The following is a 20,002-nucleotide window of genomic DNA, read 5'->3' as shown; positions in this document are numbered from 1 at the left end:
AATGTAAAACTAATGTTCTCCCATGTAAACTATCACATAATTCACAATAAAACATTAAAAAGAAAACACAGTGAAACTTATAGAGAGAGAGAGAAAGAGAAGTTTATATCAAGGAAATGGCTTATAATTCTAGAGTCTAGTCCCCAGCAGAAAAGGAATCAAGTTTTAACTGCATGTCACTTACATTGGGAGCAGACCACAACTCCAAGAAAACATCTTTTCAATTGATCAGCTGCTCATAGCCAATCACCATAGCGTTAACTATGGGGGGATAACCACATCTTAACTTCCAAACCCAGTCAAGCTGACACAAAACCTTCACTATCACACCACTGTAACATGGGTCACTGGGCCACAACACCTAGGCTGTACTATGAATTGATACTCTTTTTGAGTCCTGTGATTTGCTTTTGAGTCCTGTGATTTGCTTGTGAATATCACAATTATAGTTCACTGAGTTTGTACCTGTAAAATGAAGTTTGCTAAATGTAAAGAATTGAGTAAATCACACACACACAGAAAAGAAATGGAGGTAGGGATGGAGGTGAGGATGTAGGTAGAGATGGGGGTGGAGGTGGGAATGGAATTGGGGTTGAAAGTAAAGGTAGGAATGGAAATAGGGATGGAGGTGGAAATGGAGTTGGGGTTGAAGGTAGAGATAGGAATGGAGATGGGGATGGTGGTGGGGTTGAAGGTAGAGGTGGGAATGGAGACGGGGATGGAGGTGGGAATGGAGTTGGGGATGACTGACGGTAGACATGGGGGTGGAGGTGGGGATGGAGTTGGGATTGAAGGTAGAGGTGGGAATGGGGATGGAGGTGAGGATGAAGGTAAGGCTGGAGGGTTTGTGGAGATGGGGATGGAGTTGGGGATGGGGTTGGTGTTGGGGATGGAGTTGGCAAAGACTAAGAGCAAAGGATGACTGTAGATGCTGAGCCTAAGAAGCAGTGGGGTGTGGAATTGTTCTTAGTTGGGAAAGGGGAAGAGAAAAGGAAGGGGAGATGATTGTGAAGTGTGGAGTGAAACACCCATTAGCAGCTAGGGATGGACCCTCGTCACTTTCCTAAGTGCAGACAGCTCCCTGACTGCCGGCACTAGAACCCATCACCAGGAGACAGGAGGTAAAATGCAGAGTGGCATTTTCCTGGGACACAGTGACTAGGGAATATGCAGATGGGGAGAGTGGGGAGCCTGGGCTGTCCATGCTGATATTAGCAGCTCCGTTGTGTCACCATCCACACGACTGAAATCCGTTATTGTCTTGTGAGCTTGATTAACTGTACATATTGCTAACACCTGCTCGGAAATATAACGAGGGACGGGAACACAGCTCCCAATCAGGGTTTGTGTGGGTGGTGTGCGTGACTGGGGTGCAGATCTCCAGAATGCGGATGTGTGTGTGTAAGTGGGTGATTGGGAAGGCCCTAGTGCTGACTTACTCTGTGACCTTATGCAAATCTCTGCCTCTTGCTGACCTCAGTTTTTTAACCTAGAAAATGGAAGGTCTAGAATATAAGAAGGAGCCCTAATGTGGTGCTATGGGTTAATGTGCTGGACTGCAAAGTCAGTTTGAACCTCAAGGTCTGTGGTTCAAGCTATCAGCTGCTCCTTGGAACCCCTACACAGGATTGTTATGTGTTGGAACCGACTCAACAGCACTCAACAACAACAACAGAATATAAGAATGAAGGAGTCTTTTGTCATTGTACTAGCAGCACTGGATTGCTAACCACAAACCTGGCAGTTCAAACCCACAACCTGCTCCTCAGAAACCCTAGACAGGGTCTCTATGAGTCAGAACTGACTTGATGACATTTAACAGCAACAAGACCATAAGAAACTGAATACAAGGCACATATGTAATTGTCAGTTTTTTAATAGCCACATTTTTTAAAGTAAAAAGCAAGTGAAATTAATTTTACTAATATATTTATTAAGTCCAATATATCCAAGATTTTATCATCTCAACATGCAATCAAACACAAATATTAATGAGATCGTTGACATTGCTTTAATTAAGTATTTGAAATTCCATTTGTGTTTTATGCTTACAGCACATATGAACTTCAACAAGTCTCATTTCAAGTGCTCAATAGTCATATAAACCAAGTTGCTGCTACATTGGAGCATAGCAGGGCTAGGATATATTCTGATCCTGACTAAACTGTCAATGCCCAAGAGACACAGACCACACTTTTGTCTCCCAGTCTTTAGCGAGAAGTCTCAAATAAGGAACATTAGCAAATAACACCACCAATATAACAAGCTGACATGTGTTGGGTGCACTTTCGAAGCCTTTTACAGGTATGACACCATTGAATCCTCACACATATCCTATATAATTCCCATTTTTTCAGATAAAGAAAGTGAGGCTCAGAGAGGTTACGTAGCTTGCCCAAAGTCACACAGCTGGTGAGTAATAGAAATGGTCTTTGCACCCTGGGTAGCCTAAATCTAGAGCCCACAGTCTTAACCACTGTCCTAGATTGCCTCCCTTATAGGAGCTCTGGTAGCATAGTGGTTATGAATCAGGCTGCTAACCTCAGGGTCAGCAGTTTGAAACTACCAGCTGTTCCATGGGAGAAAGATAAGGCTTTCTGCTCTCATAAAGATTTACAACCTCGGAAACCTGTACAGGGTCGCTATGAGTCGGAACCCACTCCACGGCACGTAACTACCACCACCATAAATAGTAATACAAGAAGCATTAGTTAAAATAGCTTGTGATGCTGTGAGATAAGGCATTGGACCACAAGGTTGGTTTGAACCACAAGGTCAGTGATTCAAACTCACCAGCCGCTCCTCAGAAACCCTATCCAGGGTCGCTATGAGCCGCAACCGACTCGATGGCACTTAACGACATCAATAACCACTCGCATTGTGAGAGGGTATTGGTAGTTCAGTGGTAGAATTCTCACCCTGCGTGTGGGAGACCCAGGTTAGATTCTCAGTGAATGTACCTTTTGTGTAGTTACCACTTACCTGTCAGTGGAGCCTTGTGTGTTGCTCTGATTAACAGATTTCAGTGGAGCGTCCAGACTAACACAGAGTCGGAAGAAAGGTCTGGCAATCTGTTTCCAAAAACAGCCAGTAGAAATCCTATGGGCCACAATGGTCCTATGTGTAACCTGTAACTTGGGACAGGATCATGCCCCATTATGCATAGGGTTACCGTAAGTTGGATGCCAACTTGACAACAGTTCACAGCATCAGCTGCCTGCACTTCAGGCTAACTTTGTGCCAGTCACCTTATATAAGCATTTAAGGAGTAAGCATGACTCCTCAAAGTAATTCTGTAAGGAAGGTCGTAGTTGCCTGATGAATCCCTGCTAGACCCTTAATGAAGGTAAGAGAATGAATGAGTGATTTTACAGGTGCTCATGCACGGCTCTGAGACGCTGGGATTCCCAGAAAGTGTACTTATACTGGCACACATGCCACACAACTGCGGCCAGAGTTTTATGCTCAGCTCTAACTGACATGGTCTCTGCTCTTTGGGGCAACCAAGAAAAGTAGAACCACCCATGGGAACAGGGCCTTAGGGACCTGGATTACCGGCATCCATGGAAGTTGATCAGACGACGTATTGCATTGGGCAAATCTGCTGCACAGGAACTTTTTAAAGTATTGAAGAGAAGAGATGTCAGCTTGAGGACTAAGGTGCGCCTGACCCAAGCCATGGTGTTTTCAATAGCCTCATATGGATGCGAAAGCTGGACAGTAAATAAGGAAGATCGTAGAAGAATTGATGCCTTTGAGTTGTGGTGGTGGAGGAGAATACTAAAAGTGCCATGGACTGCCAAAAGAACCAATAGATCTGTTTTGGAAGAAGTACAACCAGAGTGCTCCTTGGAGGCCAGGATGGCTAAGCTTCATCTCTCATACTTTGGACATATTGTCAGGAGAGAACAGTTGCTGGAGAAGGATGTCATGCTGGGTAAGGTGGAGGGTCAGAGAAAAAGAGGAAGACCCCCAACGAGATGGATTGGCCAGGTGGCATCATTGATGGACTCAAGTGTGGCGGTGGTAGTGAGGTTGGCCTAGGATCGGACATTGTTTCATTCTGCTGTGCATGGGGTAGCTATGAGTCGGTTCTGACTCGATGGTACCTGACAACAATGGAAGTTGAGGTGTGTCGGATGAGTAAATATTCTTGAAGGCTAAAATGGCTCTTGTTAATATCCATCAAGCTGGCCCCTGACTCACGGTGACCTCATGCACAGAGGAACAAAGTGCTGCCCAGTTCAGTGTTTTCCCCATGATCACTTGCAAATCAGACTTTTGTGATCCATAGGGTTTGCACTGGATGATTTTTTTTTCAGAGCAGATTGCCAGACCTTTCCTAGGTTTTGTTAGTCTTGAAACCTGTTCATGGTAATGTGCAAGCTTCCACTGATGAATGACTGGTGGTTATATATGAGGTGCACTGGCTTGGAACATCTCAATAAACAATGAGAGAATTCTGTCACTGGACCATCATTGCCTCCCCATTTTGGATCTAATGGTACATGTTGGTTTCCCTTTTCTTTCTGAAGGTTGAAGAATTACAACTTCAAATCCGAGGTTGAGCTCAGGAGCCAGAATTGCCAGCATTCAAATCCTGGCTCTCCCTCCTACTGGGTCTGTGAACTTGGATAAGTTGTTTCATCTCTTCAGTTCCTCCATCTGTAAAACATGTGCAAATAAACACACCTCAGAGCTAACGATGAGAATCGAATGAGTTAAAATAAGGGCTGAGAACATCTGGCTGTGAAGTGTTAGCCAGAGTTGGTTCTTGCTATGGGATCCAAGTTTTCAGTCGAGTACTAGAAAAGTTCGATTGCATATCTGGGACTTCTGGGTAATTCGGGTGTTCTGGTGTGTGTGTTTTTTTTCGTCTCGGAATTCTTACCCCACTTACCATCTGTTTCTTCCAATCTTGCACTTAATTACAAATCTCCATCTATTGTTCTCCCATTGTTTCCTGTTGGCTCCGCCACTCTCGCTGGCAGCATGTGCTGGCTGCGTGGATGAATGAACGGCGCCTACCTTGTTAATATCATGAGGGTTTAAAATAGAGTCGCCCATGTGTCTATCGCCCCCGCCAGACTGTGAGCTTCTCAACACCGTACCGAATTCGTCATTGGTCGCCTACGGGAAGTGTCTGGCACCATGCCCAGCACCTAGTAGGTGTCAGGAACTGCTAGTTGAATTTAATTAAACTTAACTGGAGTGAAAACCCCCTGCAGGAAGGAAAGGCCCATGCCTCTTCCTTCTCTCTGCTTCCCCGCTGCATGTGGCCCAAGGCTGAGTGAACCAGTGCAGAGAGCTGTTGTCAAGTGAAGCTTCAGGATTCTGGCTGAGTCTGTCCAGCTGACTGTGAGAGGACTGAGGGATCATAGTAGGAACCATCATGATCTCGACTTCCCACCGTGTGTAAAAACCATATTGTCCTTCTAACATATTGACCCCAGTATTATTCCCATTTAACATATTGGGAAACTGAGGCCTGGAAAGTTTGGGTAACTTGTCCAAGGACATAGAGATGGTAGATGGTTCAGACCCCATTCTACCTGATACCTCAGGATCTGCTCTTCCCAGTGCCCCCCAGTGCTGGCAGCTTGGGCAGAGGCAAACAAGCCAGTGACAGCAGGTGAGAGGAGTAGATAGCCAGCTGTTGGGAGAGAGGACCAGCAAGAAAGAAGAAAGGGAGGGAAGCTTCCGGATCTAAAAATCTCCTAGTCACCTACTTCTCTTCTTTTACTCCCCTCGCCGGAGTCTAAGCTCCAGTCCTCTCTAGAGTCACTCCACGCTCTGTTTTCATTCTTTCCAAAACATGAGTCAGATCATGCCAGGGCTCTTATTTAAAATCTTCAATGGCTCCCCACTGCTTTCAGGATAAAGAAGGAAACCCTATAACCAGCCATGTGTTGGTGTGTTAGCAACCCAGTGCTGCCGTAAAAGAAATACCACAGTGCGGGCTTTAAAGAACAGAGACTTATTTTCTCACAGTTCTGGAGGCTGAAAGTCCACAGAAGGGTCTCAGCTGTGCCAGTTCCTTCTATGAAAATCTCTCCTAGTTTCCCGTGTCTTCTAGAGATTCTTGACATTCCGTGGTATTCCTTGCCGTCTGCCTTCCCCTCTGTGTCTGTTCTCGTCTTTTTATAATTCAAGGTTTAGAGTCCATCCCAATTGGCATGGGTTCATTAGTCTAACAAAAGAACCCCCTTATTTCCAAACAGGAGCACAGATAGAACAAGGAATTCAACAACACACATAGTTTAAGGGGACACAATTCAGTCAGTCCATTAACAGCTCATAAACTGGTTCTCTGGGGGTTGGGGAGAAAGTCCTGATTTGTAGCATTTGCCCATTTCTGTGGTGTATAAATACCCACTGGAGTCTAATTCAAGCTGCCAGCACTTTTACAATCAGCTCACAAATGCCTGAAAATTTCATAGTCGACTCTCATGAGCTAGTTCATTCTTTGCAGGTCACAACTCTTCAGCCCCGCTGGATCCTCTGTGCCCCCTAGTCCCTGTACTGGTCTGTTGTGATGCCCCCTCATATGTCTTGAAGGAGCTCTGGTAGCGTAGTGGTTACGAATCAGGCTGCGAACCTCAGGATCAGCAGTTCGAAACTACCAGCTGTTCCGTGGGAGAAAGATGAGGCTTTCTGCTCCCATAAAGATTTACAGCCTCGGAAACCCTGTACAGGGTCGCTATGAGTCGGAACCGACTCCACGGCATATAACAAGAACATAATGCCTTGAGCCTTCCTGTCAATGAGCATCTGCACCTACATGTCCCTCACCTTCCACACACCACTGCTTCCTCAGGCAGCAGCCCAGGTCTTTTCTTCAGGGTGGACTTCCAGAACTTCCAATAGCTGGTTGCACTTGGCACATTTACCTGAGTCATCTCTTGGCTCACGCGTGCCTCGTCCACTAGGCTGTAGCCCCACTGTGGTCCACGTCAACAGTGCAATGCCCCGTCCCCCCAGCACTTCCTCTGGGACATGAACCATCTTAGGGAATGGGTGAACTCTTCTGGAATCTTCCTGTTAAATCTTTGTCTTCCTGTGCTTCCCTTTTGGGCAGCTCCTCCCACCTCCATCGAAGTGGTGGCCGCTGACAATCCAGCCCCCTTCAGCCGCTACCAAGCCCAGAACTTCACACTGGTCTGCATCGTGTCTGGCGGGAAACCAGCACCCGTGGTGAGTACCCCGCAGTGGCCAGCCCCTCCCCACCTGTCACACACACCCTGCTCCATGGCTTGTCCATCTGCAGGTGGCACCACTCTGCCCATCCTGAGAATGGACACAAAGGTGTGACCGGCTTAGGTCAGCTCTGCTGCCCTCTGCCTTAGTCTGACCCTGCTGATGAGCCTGCCCTGTCCTGCTCTGGCATTCATGCATCTCCTTTCTTCCCAGACTCCTAGCACAGAGAATCTCATTTCTCCTGGTCCTGGGAACCCTAGAATTTCACCCCAAGAGGAATCCTTAGGGGACTGTAGCATCAAGCACAACCCTAGCCCTGCTATTGTACAGAATGTACCCAACCCACACCCGGAGACAGGAAGGAGCTTGCACAGGGTCAACCTTAGAGCTCTTCACCAAGCTAGCCCTCAAGTTCATGTTTTCCAGCTCCAAGTTCATGGCCCTTTCCGGGAGAGAGCGTGGGCAGGGGAGAAGAGCAGAGGTCCAGGACTGGGCAGGAAGCTGCTGAGTGAGGCAAGCCTTTGGGAGGGCTTTTCTGCATGCACGCTCCATAGTCCTGAGGAGACAGATTTTTGAATTGCAGCTTCAAAGCCACCAATTCCTGAAAGTAGGACATGGCCCACATTTTCCTTTTCTGATCCCATAAGAGGTCTTGCCTCACTAAAATCAGGGAAACTGGTTTGACCCTCAAAGACAAACCCTTCTTCCAGAGAGCTCAGAGAAAGCTACTCACAACTTTGGGGCTGCTGGGAGACCTATGACCTATGCGCCCCTTACCTGCCAGCAATACAATATTATATGTTGTTGTTAAGTGCCCTTGAGTCACTTTCTATTCATAGTGACCCTGTGTAGCCGAGGTGGGGAACATCCAGCCCACCCATGGAAATAATTTGGTCTGGCCTGACCAAGGCACCCGCAGTTCCAGCTATGTTGCTGTTAAGTGTAGTTGAATTAGTTCTGATTCACAGTGACCGTGTATAGGTTTTCCAAGGAGCATCTGGTGAGTTTGGACCACCAACCTTGTGGTTCAAATCCATCTTGCGGTCCAGTACATTATCCGGCAGCACCACACCAGGCAGGACTCCAGCTATCACATTGTTGTTGTTATTAAGTGCCAGAGAGTTTGTTTCAACTCATAGAGACCCTGGATAGGGTTTCCAAGGAGCAGCTAGTGAGTTTGAACCACTGACCTTGTGGTTCAAACCAATCTTGCGGTCCAATGTTTATCCTACAGCGCCACACCTGGATTCCAGCTATCACATTGTTGTTGTTGTTGTTAAGTGGTTCTGAGTCAAAGCAACCCTGTATAGGGTTTCCAAGGAGCAACTGGTAACTTTGAAATACTGACCTTGTGGTTCAAACCTATCTTGCAGTCCAGTGCTTTATTCCACGGTGCCACACCTGGACTCCAGCTATCACATTATTGTGGTTGTTATGTGCTATTGATTCAGTTCCAACTCATAGTGACCCTGTATAAGGTTTCGAGGAGCGGCTGGTGAGCTTGAACCGCCGAGCTTCTGATTAAACTGACCTTGCAGTGCAGCGCATTAACCCACAGTGCCACACCAGGACTTGTTAAGTGCCACAGGTTCGGTTTGACTCACAAGGTTGGGAAGTCCTGGTGTGGTGCTGTGGGCTAATCCACAAGACTGCAAAGTCAGCTTGAACACCAGGGTGAGTTAATTAAATATTTGACCAAATATAGCAGGCTAATTATTAAGTTGATAATTTTGTATGACCCACAAATGATGCTATCAATTTTGGCAGAAATAAAAGGTCCCCCACCCCTGCTGTATAGGGTGTCTGGGGCTTTAAATCTTTGTGAAAGCAAAAAGTCTCATCTTTCTCCCAGGGAGTGGCTGGAAGGCATAAACAGAGGACCTTGTGATGTGTAGTCTAGTGCTTACCTTATGGAACCACTGTGCTCCCATATGTAAATATATGTATATTTATATATTATCCCACTGTATCACAAGAGGATGCAAACATATATATCCTGGAGTGGTTCTGTAGGATAAGCACTGGACTGCAAGGTCAGTTTGAGCTTCAAGGTCAGCAGTTCAAACCCATCATCTGCTCCTCAGAAACCCTAGACAGGGCTGCTATCAGTTGGAACTGACACGTACATACATATACATGGTGGTGGTACTGTACTATGGAGTCGGTTCCGACTCATAGCGACCCTGTGTAGGGTTTCCGAGGCTGTAAATCTTTATGGAAGCAGAAAGCCTCATCTTTCTCTCACAGAACAGCTAGTAGTTTGAACTGCTGACCTTGAGGTTAGCAGCCCAACTCGTAACCACTATGCTACCAGAGCTTCTTATTATGTATGTGTGTGTGTGTATATATATATATATCTGGTGTGGCGCTGTGGGTTAATGTGCCAGACTGCAAAGCCATTTGAACTACAAGGTCGGTGGTTCAAGCTCACCAGTTGCTCCTTGGAAACCCTATACAGAGTCGCTATGGGTCGGAACCGACTCGATAGCACTTAACAACAACATATATATATACTGTCAAGTTAGTTTCAACTGATAGCAACCCTGTCTAGGGTTTCCAAGGAGCAGCCGGTTCTGACTCACAGTGACCCTGTGTAGGGTGTTAGAGGCTTTTTAAATCTTCGCAGAAGTAGAAAGCCTCATCTTTCTCCAGTGGAACAGCTGGTGGGCTTAAACCGTTGACCTTGTGATTCACAGTCCAGTGCTTATCCTATGGACCCACCACTGCACTCCCTCTACATGTATATATACACACACACATATGTGTATATAGATACATGCATATCTATCTGTCTACACATATATACACCCATGAACGTTTTAGAAAGTTTGTGGAGAAACTATATTTTAATTCCATTTTTCCATGAACTTTCAGAAGCTCCCTTGTGTTCATGTGTGCGTGTGTGTATAAAAGAACCTCATCACTCCACATTCCGGGCATCTTTTTTTTTTTGCCTGGGACATCAGAACTTGAAAGGAACTCTTTGATATAAATTACAAACCTGCTTTTGAAGCACTTTTCAAAAAAAAAAAAAAAGAGGAAAGAAAAACCCAAAGCAGACCATTCTGTGCATAAAAGATTCTTCATTAGAGCTATATAAACTCTGACAGATTTTCCACTTTCCAAATTTCATCTACCCCCCACACCTCTCCCACCTCCTCTGGCCCTGAAGCCTGTCTCTCTTCTCCCCACATCTGCCATCTTCTCCTCCCCGCTCCCCAGTGTTTCTAAGAGCTGTTTCTTCCTCTCCTCTCTCCCTGTCTCCTATCGATTTATTTATCTGATTTATTAAAAAATACACCTAGTCCCCACAGGCCTCTGGGCACATGTACCCAAATAAAAAGACAGCAAATTAAATTAAATATCACAGCTCAAAACCTGAATTTCCCATTTGCAGAGAAAGTGAGAAGACGATTGCTTTAGCCTCGTCCCCACACCTTTCTCCCTCCCACACACACACCTGTTCTCTGCTTCCAGTCTCTAATATGCACATACACATAGACCCTTCCTTCCTGTGGCTTCTCCTGACATCTCCTTTCATCTTGGTGCCCATGCATTCTCCCCAAGTGGACACGGGCCTCCCTCTGGCAAAGCCCAGGTGCTGCCAGACCTGTGTCCAGCATCTTTGCCCCTCCTCCTGCCATACATGATTTGACTTCAGCCTCTAAGAACCCCACAAAGTAGGTGTTTTTATTCCCCATTATCAGTGAGGACACTGGGGTTGACCAGCTGGTCCATGATGGAGTTGGCAGGCATCATCCATCTGCAGGGTTTGTTTTGTGTGTATTGCTGGGGGCCATGCAGACTCACAGTGCCTTGGGGGTGCTGGCAGGAAAGAAATAGATGGGGGAGGGTACCTTGAGAATGCCACTCAGAGGAGGACGCTCCAGAAGACCTCGTGTCCTGTGCTAGTTATGTTGAAAGACCACTGGGAGGGCAAGGTCAGCCCCACAAAACCTCTTCCCACAACCTCTTTACAATTTCAGGTTTATTTCAAACGAGATGGGGAAGCTATTGATGCAGTGCCTCTGTCGGAGCCTCTGATTGCCAGCTCTGGTCCCCTCCAAGACGGCAGGCCCTTCCGCAGCCTCCTCCACCGAGATCTGGATGACACCAAGGTGCAGAAATCGCTGTCCTTGCTGGATGCTGAGAACCGGGGTGGGCGCCCCTACACGGAGCGTCCCTCCCGAGGCTTAACCCCAGAGCCCAGCATTTTCCTCCAGCCCACCACTGAGAACATTCCGGAGACTGTAGTGAGCCGGGAGTTCCCCCGCTGGGTCCACAGCGCGGAGCCCATCTATTTCCTGCGTCACAGCCACGCCCCAGGCAGCGACGGCACCGTGGAGGTGCGCGCCTTGCTCACCTGGACCCTCAACCCGCAGATCGACAACGAGGCCCTCTTCAGCTGTGAGGTTAAGCACCCTGCTTTGTCGATGCCCATGCAGGCTGAGGTTACGCTGGGTAAGACTTAGTCAGGGCTATTCTGCAGGTGCCCTGCGGGCCTGGGCGGTGGGGAGCCTCGGAGTAGAGTCTGCCTTCAGATATCTGGAACTGCTGTAACAAAAATCTCTCAAGTGGGTGGCTTTCAAAACAGAAATTTGTTGTCTCACGATTGAGGAGGCTAGAAGTCTGAATTCACAGTACCAACTCTAGAGGAAGTCTCTGTGTGTCAGCTCCTTGCTTCTTCAGCTTCTGCTTCATGGCTCCTTGGGGATCTCCATGTTTCTTGGCATCTCTCTTCCACCATCTCTCCCCTGCTTGCTTGTTTAATTGTTTTTGTGTCTCAAAAGAGGTTGGCCCATCACAACATCAACATAACAAAGACAACCCATTCCCCAATGGGACTGTAAACATAGGCAGAGAGGTTAGGATGTACCATACATCCTACAGGGTTCTTGGGCTGCAGATAACCTTGGTAGCCAGGAGCAGATAGAGAAACTGGAGTCCGAGATGGCACTCAGATTCTTAAGGAAGTTTGCTGGATAGGGGGTCAGAACACAAGAGGCGAGGGGCAACAAGGGACTTTACTAGGTAAACTCTGAAATAGAGGTGGTTTTTCAGATTCCAGTTAGGAACTTAGAAGGGAACTAGGGGGTCTTCAGAAAATAATAAGAAATGCATGACGTAAGAAGACAGTTGCAAGGAAGAGTCATAAACACAGTAGGCCAGGGGCTTGCTGGATCAGGGTCAGGATTTATGAATAGAAGGCTTTGATGGGTCAGGAACACATAGGACATGGGATGAGATCACTCTGACTTAGACTTTTAAGTCAGTGAATGTAATTTGTGTTATTTGTGTGTGTGATAAGTGGTCACAGATTGGAAAGCAGATGCCCAAGGCCCGCTCAGCCTGAAAACCCAAGTCCTAACCTTTGATCTGCTTTCTCATCCCACAGAGCACCAACTGTGAACATCCCCAGAGCAATCCCTTAAGAACTAACCATTCCCCTAATACTTCTCTCTTAACATGAGTTGGGGCAGGGAAAGAGAAGATGTGGAATTTTCTCTACCAGAAATGCACAAGACTCCTAGAGCCAGTTTCCCATGGGATGACTCCCTGCCCCACCCCACTGAAGATGAGGGACCAGACAAGGACTCCAAAACACCTGGCAAGAGGTGAACTGTAGCTCGCATCACCTAACAATAGGGGGCTTCCAATGACCTGCTCCCTCCATCATGCTCCTATTCTAAGCCAAATTAAAGCACTTGCCTGCCCTGGCCCTGATCACAGATGGCTAGGTTAACTGGCGCTTCCCCCAACCCACCCCTATCAGAGCAAGAGAAGAGATGACCCACTCACACTCACTGCATGTGTGTACACACAGGGAATGTGGGAACACAGCAAGGACACCAGTGTGAAGGGGTCAAACTGGGTGAGTGAGTAGGGAGACCCATGAGCTGACTCCTCATCCTACCTCTGCTATTATCAACTGGTGAGCGCTCAGGCATTTTATGTCTCTGAGCCTCAGTTTTCTGTCCTACTGAATGGGGAGAAGAACAGATTGAAGTTGTCAAAGGCTTCATTTTGCTGGAATGGAATCCACTGTCAACATTCATGGAAACAGCAGTCAGGAAATCAAACGACATATTGCATTGGGCAAATCTGCTGCACAAGACCTTTTTAAAGTGTTCAACTGAATAGATGTCAGTTTGAGAACTAAGGTGGTGAAGATGTGTTTAATACATGCTAGAAACCAGGCTTTGTATCAGGTGCTTGTTTCACAATACCTCCTTTAATCTTTGTAAAGACCTGTAAGGTCTTTACATTCCCATTTTATAGATGGGGGGACTGATGTTTACAGTAGTGTCCCCAAGGTCACCCAGCCTGGTCTGTCCAACTCTAGACTTCTTAACCACTGTGTAGCCCACCAAGTGGGATTGTGGTAAGGATGCATTGAAGTGGTGGGTGGGTGTGAACAATAGGAGTGAATCAAAGGGGTCCTAAGTGTATGCATCCAAAACTATCAGCACATTACTCCCCTGCTCTCTGGCTAGGGGTGGAAACAGAGGATTGATGAGCTGGCCCCTGGAGACAAAATCCAGTCATCTGACCAGGACTTTGAATGCTGAGCCAGTGGAGGTTGGACATATCTCTCTGCAATAGGTCTTTGCTCTTGCTCTTCCTGCCTGGAATGGCATTTCCAGCTCAAATGTCATCCTCTGTAGCTCAGAAGACTTCTCTGACCTTCCCTCAGGCCTTCCAGCTGAGAATTCCTCTGCTGATCTTCCATCTTGGAACTCTATCTTGGAACTTCCATCTTCCATCCGGGAACTCTAGAGCTCTTGTTCCCTACTTGTTAACTGAGTGACCTTGGACAAACCAATGTTCCAATATGAGCCTGGATTTTTTACATCTTTAAAATGAAGGTGGTAAATAGAAGAAATCAGAACATGACGTTGTTTTCTTATTCCTTCTACCCAAGCTGCCTTACCTCCTTTACAAAGAATGGGCTGGCCCTGCTTCCATCTGGAACCAGCTCTCCTCACCTGTTTATTGCATCCCAGCTCCTCTCACCAACAAAGTGCCGCTGTCCGTAAGGGTCTCCTCCATCCTTGCATTGTCCGTTTCCACCTCATTGCTGGACCCTTCCTGTCATCATAGAAGCATACCATGCTCTTCTCATTTCACTAAATCTGCCCTTGTTCCACAGCCTCTTCTGGGGATGGTTCCATTTTTCCGTGCCCCAAAGTCATTGGAAGAGCCAGCCCCTGCCATTATTGCTGGAATCCATGGCTACCAGACTTTGTTTCCTCACAACTGTCTTCATCACAGTCACCAATGGCCAGATCCAGTGGTTCAGCTCTTGGTCATCATCTTACCTGACCTATTAGAGCATCTGACCCAGTTGATCATGCCCTTCTTCTTGAAGCACCTTTCCCCCTTTGACTTTCCAAGACATTACCCTCTCCTGATTTTCATTTGCATTTCCATTTCCATTGCTGCTTCTTCCTCCTCTTTGACCTCAAGCAGGACCCAGCCCTTGGATCTTTTCTTGCCTCTCTCCACACTCAGAACTTGGTCATCTCAGCCCAATCCCATGACTTCTAATGGCTTCTACATTTGTATCTTTAGTTCCCCTGTGTCCCATACTCATCGATCTATTCTCAAGTCCCTGATCTATATGAAGTGCCTGAGTAGTGCAAACATTTAGCACTCCCAGTTGCTAACTGAAGTTCAAAGATTCAAGTCTACCTTTAAAAACCTTGGGAGCACAGTTCTACTTTGCCACACATAGGGTCATCATGTGTCAGCATGGACTCAGCAGCAACTGGTTTGGTTTTATGGACCTCTAAGACCTAACTTGTCCAAACTCACCATCCCAATTCCACCCCTACTGTACCCCTTCATCAGTTTTCCCATCTCAGTAGATGGCAACTCCATTCCTCCTGTTGATGATGCCCTGGAGTCATCCATTTTGTCTGCTCTCTCAGGTCAGTACGAGTCAGAATCGGCTCAACAGCAATGGAGTTTCTCAGATTCAACATCTCAGTCATCATTGAGCCCTGGGGGGAGGGGCTGAACCTCAGAATGTATCCTAAGCCTTCCTCTTCTCACAATTTTCTCTGCAACCACCATCTGTTCATACCTGGATCACAGTAATAGCATCCAAACTGATCATTCTATTTCCACTTTGCCCTAGTCTAGTCTCCACTCTGATTGATCCTTTAAAAAAGTATAAATCACATCATGACACATACCGCTCCACACCCATAACCCTCCAATGGTAGACAAATAGGTTGATAAAACAGAACAGAGTCTAGAAATACACCCACACAGACAGAGTCAATTGATTTTGACAAAGGGCCCGGGGCTATTCTCAGTGTGGAAAGTGAAATCTTTTCAACAAATGGTACTGGAACAACTGGATAAACATAAGGGGAAAATAAATCTTGCACCACACTCAAATATTCATTTAAGATGAATCATAGGCCTTTATGTAAAACCCAGCATCATAATACCTCTGGAACAAAACTTAAGTAAATATGTTTGTGACATTGAAGTGGGCAAAGTTTTCTTAAAGAGATCGCATACTCACACACTATGCACACATACACACACACAAACACTAAATGAAAGATAAAATTGGACTATCCAAATTCAGAACCTCTGCTCATAAGGAGAACGCACCACTATGAAAATGAAAAACATTTGTCTTTTCATACTCCCACTTACTTGACATAAGACATACTCCCACTTACTTGACTTAAGACCTGTACCTCTAGTATTTAAAGACGACGACAAATCAACAATGAAAAGAAAACTCCATTTTAACAAATATATACAAATGAACAACCAATACTTGAAAAATTCTCAACATCATTAGTAATGGTTGTTGTTAAGTGCCCTCAAGTCAGTTGCGACCCATACCAACCCTTTCCTCTCTCCACACTCAGAACTTGGTCAACCCACTCTGTAGGGTTTCCAGGGAGTGACTGGTGAGCTTCAACTGCCGAACTTGTAGTTCAAACTGACTTTATAGTCCAGTGCATTAACCCACAGCACCACACCAGCACTCTAATGAGAAATAAAAACTGAAACCTCATTGAGATGTCTTTTAACAGTCGCTAAAATAGTCAACCTTGGCTACAGCCAGAGTAGAACTGCCCATAGGTATTCTTGGTTGTAATATTTATAGCAACAGATTCCCATATCTTTTCTCCTGCAGAGTTGCTGGATGAGTTTGAACTGCCAAGCTTTGGGTTGACAGCTGAATACTTAACTTCTGTGGCACCAGGGCTACTTTAAAAGAGCAGCACCACTTTGGAACACTGGCAGTTTCTTATAAAGTTTATAAAACAAAAACACTAAGAAAAAATATTGATGAGAACTGAACATGCTTGGAATCACTTAGGTCCAGTGAACTAACGGAACATGTGAGCATTAGTCTCCATGACTCTGAGACCAGAAGAACTAGATGGTGCCTAGCTATCACTACCAACTGCTCTGAAAGGGATCACTTTAGAATGGGAGAAAATGTGGGGAAAACCCTCAAAATTAATTTTAAAAGGCCAGACTTACTGGTCAGAAAGAGACTGGAGGAACCCAAAGCTAGGGTCCTCAGCCACTCTTCAGGTCTGGAACAGAACTTACCCAATATGGTCCAATTTTTAACCAACCAGTATGTGTATATCGTAGGGACACAACACTAGTGAGGTGTGCTCACCATAAAATGGACAGTCATTCAAGATTAAAAGGGCAACATTTCCCTAAGGACAAAGTTCAGAAGTGTTGGGAAGGGGGGTGGAATGGAAGGGAATAAGAACCACAGGGAGGCCATGGGATACCATTTGCTACTTGGAGGGAATTACAATCATTGAGTTGAAGCAAAATGTCTGATTTGTTGAATGTAAAACTGATGATCTGCTCTATAAACCTTCACTCAATTCACTATGAAAAGTTTCAAAAAGTACCCTATCATAATTTAAAAATACAAATGTCCCTATCTGACATCATGATGTGGCCCTGTAGAATAAGCACTGTACTGCTAATCACTAGGTCTGCATTTCAAACCCACCACTTGGAAACCTTATACAGGGTCACTATAATCTGAATCAAATCAACGGCACTTAACAACAAGAATAATGCTCCTAGTTATTTCAACTGCCTCAGATGCATATGAAAGATGGACAATGAATAAGGAAGACCATAGAAGAATGTGAATTGTGCCTTTGAATTATGATGTCGGAGAGGAATATTGAAAGTACCATGGACTGCCAAAAGAACAAGCAAATCTGTCTTGGAAGAAGTACAGACAGAATACTTCTTAGAAACCAGGATGGTGAAACTTGGTCTCTCCTACATTGAGCATATTCCCAGGAGGGACCAGTCCCTGGGGAAGGACTCATGCTTGGTAAAGTAGAGAGTCAGCGAAAAAGAGGAAGACCTCTGAAGAGATGGATTGATACAGTGGTAGCAACAATAGTCTCAAACAATGATGAGAATGGCACAGGACCAGGCAGTGTTTCGTTCTATTGTGTATCGGGTTGCTATGAGTTGGAACCAACTTGATGACACCTAACAACAACATCTGTGACCCAGCAGATCCAACCCTAAGCATTTACCCAAGATAAATAAAAGCACATGTTCACAAAATGAATACCCACAGCAGCAATTATTCATCATAACCCCAAACCTTAAATAACCCATGCACATCATTAATAAAATCGATTGTGCATTCAGAGAGTGAATGCCTACAGTTCTGGTGTTGCACTGTAGGATAAAGCACCAGACCACAAGGTCGGTTTGAACCGCCAATCTTGTGGTTCACCAAACTCACCAGCGGCTCCTAGGAAACCCTTGTACAGGGTCACTGAGTCAGAACCAACTCGATGACACTTAACAACAACAAAACATAGTGAAATACTTCTCAATACAAATGAATGAATTCCTGATACATGGAACAACATAGATGGGTGTCAAAACAGTATGTTGAATGAAAGAGTACATGTTCCATGATTTTAGTCATAAGAAAATTCTAGAAAAGTCAAATTTTTGGTGGTAGAAACCAGAGCAATGTTTGCCTCTGGGGAATGGAAATTAACTGGAAGGAAGCCTAAGGGAACTTTCTGGAGTGATGGAAATGTTCTTCATGTGTTTGGTAAGGTAGTTACACAGGTGTAAACAAGTCTTAAAACTCACTAAGTGCACTTACAAATAGTGCATCTCCCTGTATGTAAATTATATCATAGTTTAAAAATACACATAGAGTAAAACAAACAAATGAAAAAAACAGTTCAACAAACTGACGTTTAAAACCAAATTTGGAACCAAATCCCAATACCTTAGCCTTCACCTTCTACAACTCTTCCAGTCACAGTGGTCTCCTCATTCTATAAACATGCTAAGTCAGACCCACCTCTGGGGTTGTGCTCTGGCTGTCCTTTCTACCTAAGACACTCTTAATCCTGTTGTTGTTGTGTGCTGTGGAGTCGGTTCTGACTCCTAGTGACCCTGTCCAGGGTTTCCAAGGCTGTAAATCTTTACGGGAGCAGAAAGCCTCATCTTTCTCCCATGGAACTGCTGATAGTTTCGAACTGCTGACCCTGAGGATAGCAGCTCAATTCGTAACCACTACGCTACCAGAGCTCCTTAGTCTTTCCCTAGATAGTCCTGATTTCTTCTCCACTCAGGTCTCTGTTCAAAAGTCTTCTATTCAGAGAGTGCTTCTGTAGTCATCCTCTCTAAAACGACCCCTTCTTCCTGGCCCCCTCCATTCCTGTCTTGCTTTATTTTCTGGCAAAGCCTTTATCTTTACCTGCAGTATACTGCATATTTATTTATTGTCTAGATGAGCCAACAGAATTTAAGCTGCATGTGAGCAAGACTTTGATTTGACTTGTTCACATAGTACAGGTCTCTGAATAATGTTAGATATATTATTTAATAAAATGTGTTTACTAATTAATTAATAGTTTTTTTTCTAGGTTGTGAAGATTAAGTAAAACATTGCATACAAAATTCTTAGCATAGTGAAAGAGTAAGTACCCAACAAACATATGCTGTTATCCCTCATCATAGTATGCCCAACATTGTTCTATGTAATGACTGACACTATGGTTAGATTAAGTTTATAATAAAGAATTAGATGGATGTAGCATATGAGAGAATTGGTAAATAGATTAGCAGGTTTGTAGGTGCGTATGTGAATGGATGGGTGGATGAATGGATGGATGGATGAGTGAAAATCAATTAATGGAATGATAAATGTTTAGGTGTGTGGGTGGATGTATGAATGATATAATGGAATGATGTATGGATGGAATGAAATTAAGTGGATGAACAAATGAGTGGATGAATGGATGGATAGATGAGTGGATGGATGGTTGGGTGGATAGAGGGATGGATGAGTGGGTAGGTGGGTGGATAAGTGTATGGATGGATGGGTAGAAGGGTAAATGGATGTATGAGTGATGGATAGATGGCATGAAGCATGCTTAAGTGGATGGATGAATGAGTGGATGGATGGATGGATGGATGGATGGATGGATGGATGGATGGGTGGATGGATGCATGCATGCATGCATGGATGGATGGATGGATGCACGGATGGGTGGGTGGATGGATGGGTGGATGGATGGATGGATGAACGGATGGGTGGGTGGATGGATGGATGGATGAGTGGGTAGGTGGGTGGATTAGTGGATGGATGGATGGGTAGAAGGGTGAATGGATGTATGAGTGATGGATAGATGGAATGAAGCATGCTTAAGTGGGTGGATGAATGAGTGGATGGATGGATGAGTGGATAAGTGGATGGATGGATGGATGGATGGATGGATGGATGGATGGATGGATGGATGGATGG

The 20,002-nt window shown here is 45.4% G+C and overlaps 1 protein-coding gene across 1 annotated transcript in view; it reads left to right on the top strand.

The window, feature by feature from the left end:
- Nucleotides 1–20,002, top strand: part of IGSF21 (immunoglobin superfamily, member 21) — a 211,819-nt gene that overhangs the window by 183,690 nt on the left and 8,127 nt on the right. The window contains exons 4-5 of the mRNA XM_006866336.1: nucleotides 7,079–7,194; nucleotides 11,184–11,658. Of these exons, the coding sequence (XP_006866398.1) occupies nucleotides 7,079–7,194; nucleotides 11,184–11,658 (591 nt within the window). The remainder of the gene's footprint in view (nucleotides 1–7,078; nucleotides 7,195–11,183; nucleotides 11,659–20,002) is intronic.

Source organism: Chrysochloris asiatica, unplaced genomic scaffold (assembly GCF_000296735.1).
Source record: "Chrysochloris asiatica unplaced genomic scaffold, ChrAsi1.0 scaffold00090, whole genome shotgun sequence".
In the NCBI taxonomy this organism is placed as follows: Eukaryota; Metazoa; Chordata; class Mammalia; order Afrosoricida; family Chrysochloridae; genus Chrysochloris; species Chrysochloris asiatica.
The sequence above is the reverse complement of the archived record's forward strand: the minus strand, read 5'-3'. Positions and strand labels throughout refer to the sequence as shown.